This window comes from Parambassis ranga, chromosome 9 (genome assembly GCF_900634625.1).
Source record: "Parambassis ranga chromosome 9, fParRan2.1, whole genome shotgun sequence".
Lineage (NCBI taxonomy): Eukaryota > Metazoa > Chordata > Actinopteri > Ambassidae > Parambassis > Parambassis ranga.
The window spans coordinates 13,815,931-13,823,425 of record NC_041030.1 but is presented as its reverse complement, the minus strand read 5'-3'; the positions used below and the strand labels follow the sequence as shown (position 1 = coordinate 13,823,425).

Below are 7,495 nucleotides of genomic sequence, written 5' to 3'. Positions count from 1 at the left end.
GTAGACTAGACTTATAGAATCCAAGAGGTTTGGTGGCGTAAATGCAGAAAATTAGTTTTTCCAAGTTATTGTCTCTGTTCACAAGAAAAAAAGTGCATGACTTTGTAGAACTCTAGACCAAACAGCTGTTTCTCGTGGTATTTTGGATCACAAAATTACACAAATACAAATTAATTGTTTTACATAAACACAGAAGTAGTCTGCCTAGATGTTTAAAGGGACCAAATGAAAAATGATAGTCCTTGTTTCCCCCAAATTATGTGTCGTATTATGTCATGCAATTATTATTAATGCACAGAACAACTGAATATACTTAAACAGAGGCCATCACAAACCTAATCAAATTGTTTCATTCAAAGATGAAATTTAAAGACATTTAGTAATAAGTAGCACTTATTATAATAATTTTTTTATTGTATTATCGTACAATCTATTGTTTTTATGTACGTGTGTGACGCAGCCAAAACCCGGTCGAGTCAGAGCGAACAGTCTTGGACTAAATGTCTTTCCGTACTTTGGTGACGTTACAGTCAGACTGTGTTTCCGGTAGTTTGGATAGTTTAGGCGGGGTTTTCAAAACGGTCGGATGGTTGGTTCATTTTGGAAGCATTAGCTATCTCCCTACGAAATATGGAGCGGTAAGCGAAAATTTCATTCACATTTGTGATACAGAAAGTAATAATTGTCTCACTAAATGTAAAGTTTCTGGAAAGGACGCTAACATGTTGGCAGTCAGTCGCTTTGTTGTTAGCTAACGCTAGATGCCGTTTGTTGCATCCAACCGTACTTTCTACTACCACGTATTTAATATAGGCTAAAAAAACACCACCATGTCATGTTGAATTGTGTCCGGTTAACGTAACATCACTATAGCTACTGAAAGGTCTCAGTAGCTTTAGCGCTAGTTAGCTACGTTGTTAATTTACCACATAACGTAAATGGAGAGTCTGATGTTAGCTAGCAATTTGTAAATATAGTCAACACTACTGCCCGCATGAGCAATATAACAACACGTTTATAGGACTTTGTAAATATTCAAAATGGCATAAAGAAATATTATCTGGTTCTTCTTTGTAATAACTTTTGTCCAGTGGAAGGCTGAGTCGCGCAACAGGCAGACAGTCGGAGCTGCCAATGCGAGTTCAAGACAACAGGATGAGCATGGTGTATACAACGCCCCAGAGGTTGGTTTATTGTAGTTAGTAAGCAAATATTCCCCTACTACTGTAAGGGTACGCTAGTTTGTGTGACAGATTTGTGATTTGTATAATTCTAACAACACCAACATAACACTTAAGCACTTTAAAAAATGGCTCAACTTCTGATAAGAGGCTGCATCCAAAATATTGCATTGACCGAACCTTAGTGTGGACTACACTTAAGGAGTAAATGTTTGGCTTTGTTTATTTTGGACTTATTGAGTAATGGTAATCTGTTCTCTTTTTTAACAGTAAACAGCCTTCGTTTGGGAAGCTCAGTGTTCCCAAACCACAGTCTGTGACCTCTGAAAGGCGGACCAGCTTCTTTGGAGCTCGGTATTTATCTACAGTGCAGTTATTTATGTGCAAATGAAATTAGACCGAGTTTCTTTGTCTTTTGACAAAACTGATACCGAATATGTGGTGTGTTAATACATTGTGTGCAGGACGAGTGGAGTCGGTATGCCAAGGAACAGCACCATGTCAGGGTTTGGAGGAACTGAGAAGATCAAAGATGCCAGACCCCTGCATGACAAATCTTATGTTCAGCAATGTATTAGGCAGCTGCATGATGTAAGAACATACAATACTTACTATCAAATTGAATTTACTGCATATATTTATAAATGCCCCATAAGTGGTTAAGAACAGCAATTGACTTCAAAATGTACAAAATAAAGGATGTAGTAGGTGTAACATATATAAAATGAGGCTTAGTTAAATTCTTGCTTAACCCTATATTGTACCTGTGAATCCATAATTCTTTCTTGATTTGGTTTGTTTGTTTTTATAGTTCTTTACAGATCAGGGTTACCCAGGCACTTTGTCAGCCAAAACTCTCCAATCTCCCTCCACCAAAGAGTTTGTAAAGATGTTTGAGTTCATCTACCGGCAGCTAGATCCAACCTTTGAGATGCCAAATTCAAAAGTTGAAGAGGAGATTCCAGCTATCTTGCGAGCCTTGAGGTAAAATACTACAGTGTAGGAATGTGTGTACATGTTAGTATTTATTTGTGTCAGTTCAAGTCCTTACAGTCTGTACAGCATATTTTTATTGTAGAAAATTTTTGGTATTTGTATCCAAAAGCTGGATATAACAGTTCCTGACTTTCTCTCTTTATGTCTATCCATGTTTCTTGTTTAAGATATCCATTTGTTCTTTCCAAGTCCTCAATGTATTCTGTTGGAGCTCCACACACATGGCCTCAAGCACTGGGCGCTCTCATGTGGCTTATTGATAACATCAAGGTGAGACACAAACAGCACTTTTTACACTGAGTTACACTGGGCATTATTTTCTATCATCAGGTTTATTAGCACAAGTGTCATTTTGTTTTCCTTACTTCATATATCTATGTCAGATCTACTGGAGTTTGAGTAAACAGGAACTCCTCTTCAGTGACTTCTGTGAAGACAGTGACAATATCGAGGAAGGGGCTGATTATAACAAGGTATGCTACTTTGACTTGGTTTTTAAAAAGCACATTTTAAAAACCACTGCAAAAAGGATGCATGATAAAAAAGCCTTTATTGTACATTTGTTGCTGGAATTAAACATAAGAAATGTTGAATGATTACTTAGAACTAAAATCTAGCTCTTTTAATAGAAGTAGATCTTATACTTCTTTGGTTTGTCTGACTCTTAACATAATTCTGTAATGTTTACTTTGTTCTTGTACAGCTCCTCCTTGATTACACAGCTGCGACATACTCCAAGTTCATGCAGGGGGATGACGTATTTGAGGCAGAAGATGACACATTCCTCAATAAACTAAGTAAATACATCCTCTATCTTTGAAATTACTAATTGATTTTGGGGTTTTTATGTGTAATTTTAATTTCCCTAGTAGTCCCATTTTTTTCAAATTGGAGTTCCATTAAAAGAAGTGTGTGTCTTCACAGAGAAGCTTTACAATGTTGACGAAGGCCTCCTGGCCTTGATGGAGGAGAAGCACAGAATTCTCAGTGATGAGGTTGAACGACTGGAAAAAGAAAGTCAGACGGTAAGACTTCTGCTATTATCATCTATACAGTGAGGGTAACTGTACCGCACCAGCTCTACATGGAAACAATCTCATATTTAATATTAAAACGACAATTTTCTGTCTCTTCCCTGATAGGACCGTCTAATGACCAAGAAGATGGAAATGGTGAAATTACAGGCAGAACTTAAGAAGCTCCAGAATTATCGGAGCACCCTTGAGACTTTTCAAACCAACCTAGAGAACAAAGATTCAGAACTAAATAGTGAACTAGAGACCACTGGTAAGTACCAGCAATGCAGGCTTAGCCCCATCCCTTTAGACATTAGCTTTTACAGTTCTGGACTTACCGTATACATTGTAACTAAGGGTTTTATGGTATGCCTCTATAGTAGTATTGGGATGTCTTTGTCCAATCAGATCAGATGATTACATTCTATTTCATATACATCATATTCTTTTTTTGTATTTTAGTCAGCCATGTGGAGTCTCTGAAACATGAGAGGAATGATCTACAGCATGTCCTGCAAAACCAGAAGTTCACCCCAGCTGATGTAGAAAGAATCAACAGAGAGAAAAACGAACTCCAACAAACCATCACCAGTCTCAGCAAGTCTCTTGAGGATGCCGAACAGCACAAGTGGAACGAGGAGATTGCTCTGGCCAAAGTGAAAGAGAGGGTACCGTATTGACTTCTTATGTCATAGGCACATAGATCAGTTAGTAGTAAATTGATGCTGTTATTTGCTACCTGGTTTTTGTGTAAATTCACAAAATCCAGTGGTACATACTTCGACATGATATTTTTTCTCTTCCAGGCGGAGTTGAAGCTGACGGAGTACCACAAGCTCGCACGTAAACTGAAGCTGTTACCACAGTCTGCTGAGAATGCCTGTGGTCATGATTTTGAAATCAGACCTTTTGAATGTGGAAATGGCAGCTCAGTTCAGCATAAAACACAGATACAGGTACTAGTCATCATGTTTACAGTACAAGCACGGACATTTATTTGTCATCATTTTAATGCATTTTAATTCAGTTCAGTGGGGAAAAAAGACTTAGATTCAGTGTTATAACTTTGACATATTTAGTGAATGCATCGCAATGTTACTCGCAATGGTCACTGAAAGCGTGCATTGTTTTTAGTGCATTAGCCAATGGTGTGTTTTGTTCTGTTTTGCACTGTGTACTTGTAGATGCTTCTAAGAAAGCTGATCAGTGATGTGGAGGAGGAGAACAGTCGTTTAGCCAACACGAAACTCAGTCTGGAGGAATCCTGTGAACAAGTAATAACATTTTGATGCATTTCTATTACATTTGTTTCTATTAAGCAGCAACAGCAACATATCCTGATTACTTATGTTTTTTTGTAGCTAAATTCTAACATCACAGAAAAGTCCAATGATATGAAGAAGCTGAGAGAGCACATCCGCAAGCTGGATGAACAGTTGGATTCTAACCTGCAGGTAAAAGATGTGTTCCGCATGATGATGTTCTGCAGAATGGACACAGTTGTTTAATGCATGTAGTGCTTCATTCTGTATGCTTATGTCTGTGTAGGAGCTGGCTCGAGAAGAGCAGGAATGGGCAGCAGAGATGGAGTCAGCAGAAAACCATCGTAAACTTTTGGAGAAGAAAGTTAATTGTGGCTATGGCGAAGCTGTGCAGCAACTGAAGGCAGCGCAACAACAGTAAGCAGCAATAACAATTTATCTGCAGCGTTGTGTTGTTGGCATTCAAAACAAGTGGCTCTGGAAATACAGTTTGTGACAGAGATGGTAAGAGATGTGTAGCATATGTGTGTTTCCTGCCACTTGAAACACAGAGGTGCTACATATGAGCTTCATATTTTATAATAACACACTTTTGGTCAACTTCTCCAGGTACCATCTAGTGCTGCAGGAGACTAATGAGGAGAGACGAACAGTAGCCAACAACCTGGCATCTGTATTTACCACAGCTGCTAACCACTTGTCAATTACAGAGGTAACTTTCCTATAACCGTTTGCTTCTTTATTGATGTTGCAGTGTGGAATAGGTGCATAGTGTACACAGTGTACTATGTGTGAGTGCATTACCAAACGTTTTTGAAAGAAATATCTACACTTTGCTGCTTATGAAGACTTCATTTTGCTGGAAAGACCTTTAAACTTTTTTATCAGTCCAGTCAGCACAGTCCTGAAGTATTTCACTTTCAATCTGAGATTTGATCAATTAATATAAAGTATAGCTAAATGAATGGTTATAAATGGGGTTATTCTCAGCTCATAACACTTTGTTTTTTGCTTACCTCTATGTATAACAGAAGTCTATGGAGGATCTGCACAGCAGAATGCAGCATATCTGTGCTAAGGCTGTTGAAGAGGATGAGGCTGCTCTACAGAAGATGCAGGACGCTTTGAAGAACCTGAAGTCCAAGGCAGACAAGTTGTAAAGATATGTAGAAGGATGGAGACCACAAGGTCCATCCTGCAGACCTAGTTACTGTACATAGTATGTATACTATATTTTATTTCTGTTGTGCTTTGTATGTTTTTTTTACACAGGGCAGAATTAGTTTTATGTTTTTCTAATGAATGTGTTTTGCTTCATTGTTGATCCGTTCTTGGTAATATAGAAGAAATGTGTTTCAGGCTACTTTTTACATTGCGTTTGTATTCTAACAAAACATACAGCCAAAACAACCTTTGAAAATAAATTGTACAACTCTATTAAACTGTGATTTTGTGATTTCAGCTTTAGTTCTAGGTATTATTGGTTAACAGCAGGCATACTTTCCATTTGTGTCAGTCTCATTTATCCATTTTTTCCAAGCACATTAAAGCTCCACATCTCGGCCAAAACCTAAAAAAGACTAGCTCATTAGTAAATGAAGCATTTATTTTAGGAATAATCATTTTCTGCACTTCTGGCAGCAGTGTTTTTTACTGAAGTTGGCATTGAAGATGCAAACAGGAAGTGGTATCTGTCCACAATGATTTGCCTTTGTAGTTAGCATTGTTTATTGTACCTGTTTCCAATGAACATACTTGGCCTTTTAGTATATTTTTGCGTCTATGTGCAGGCAAGTGATTCAATCCAGACATCCTGTGTACAATACAAAATATGACTGGTGTACTTTAGATTTTGAAAAATGTTTTTAAAAAGTCTGTATGTGTACTATTGGCCTAGAGCTGATTTATAACTTAACAGTGCATCTTTTTTCAATTCTCATGTTGTTAAGGGGGGAATCCACCCTAAAGCCTGACACCATTTAAAGTGTAGGGAATGGATCAAGGCCAGGTTATTTTTTGCAAGTCTTAAATGCAAATTTACTAATAAATCCTGTAAAGTATGAAATGGTCTTATATTTGAATGGTTCTTATTCGGTCTGTGCATCATACAATGACCCTGCATTATCAATCAAAGGCCTTGCTATTAAAATCACAGTACACCAAAAAACAGTTTGAAGTGCAAAAATATCGAGTCAATACAGTAAAAGAGACTGTTTGAAAACCAGTGGTACTCAAAGCGTGAGAGAAATGTTTTGGCAGATGTGATGAGAAGAAATGAGGTGCTTGTGAGGGGGCTCCGTGGAGAGCGGGAATGAAAATGTGATGGATAACTTCCACCAAGCAGCTCTGAAATGTGTGTCTGTGTGTGTGTTGGAGCCTAAAGGAGGGGCAGGAGGAATAAAAGGAAAGGGCTGGTGTCATATGTTAACACAGAGACTTAATTCAACTAAACAGGGCAGAGCTTGGTGTGTTTATCAGATCCCATGTGGACAAGTGGCATCCATAAAAACCATCTTACACCACCTGTCTTTGCATGTGTGGGAAAATGTCATGATCTGTGTATCTTTGTACCCCTGCAGGCATGCACTACATGCTAACCTTAGTATGTACGTGTGACTGCACTTCAAGGAACTTGTGTGCGAGTCTCTGCATAAACCTCTGTTTGTGTTTTGTTTTGTGCCTGTTTACATGTCATGTAGTTATTTCTTGTGTGTGTGTGCGCTGCTACTCCCAGTGGACTGTGTGAACCTATTTTTATCATGGATCATTGCATTTAAAGAGGCAAATGCACCATGAATTCTTAACACACGTTCTCCTGCTCTCTCACAAGGCAAGTCGATAGGACCTAGCTGAGGGCAAAGGAATCGTGTGTGTGTGTCTGTGTCTGTGTATGAGACTCACATGGACACCAATAGAAGGGACAAGTAAGGAGAGGGTATGTGATGGTGTGGCTGTGAATAAGAGACTCATAAAGATCCCCAAATGTAAAAACAAAGCTAAAAGGTTATCCTCATCCCTGCTCTGTGACCTGGAGATGGTG

General features: G+C 38.4%; 1 protein-coding gene across 1 annotated transcript; it reads left to right on the top strand.

Annotated features, from left to right (window-relative positions):
• Positions 1 to 539: 539 nt before the first annotated feature.
• Positions 540 to 5,892, top strand: ndc80 (NDC80 kinetochore complex component). Its single transcript, XM_028414481.1, has 17 exons — positions 540 to 638; positions 1,092 to 1,184; positions 1,452 to 1,535; positions 1,646 to 1,772; positions 1,993 to 2,165; positions 2,345 to 2,447; positions 2,561 to 2,650; positions 2,881 to 2,974; positions 3,102 to 3,202; positions 3,320 to 3,464; positions 3,656 to 3,861; positions 4,000 to 4,149; positions 4,378 to 4,467; positions 4,555 to 4,647; positions 4,742 to 4,872; positions 5,065 to 5,167; positions 5,487 to 5,892. Exons 1-17 carry the CDS (start codon positions 631 to 633, stop codon positions 5,613 to 5,615), a joined length of 1,920 nt encoding a protein of 639 aa, XP_028270282.1. The 5' UTR covers positions 540 to 630; the 3' UTR covers positions 5,616 to 5,892.
• Positions 5,893 to 7,495: the final 1,603 nt, after the last annotated feature.

Excerpts from the sequence above, each read along its gene's own strand:
- ndc80 (XM_028414481.1), top strand. Across the intron at positions 1,536-1,645 it reads ACCAGCTTCTTTGGAGCTCG|GACGAGTGGAGTCGGTATGC; the intron begins GTATTTATCTAC and ends CATTGTGTGCAG. Across the intron at positions 2,975-3,101 it reads CACATTCCTCAATAAACTAA|AGAAGCTTTACAATGTTGAC; the intron begins GTAAATACATCC and ends GTGTCTTCACAG.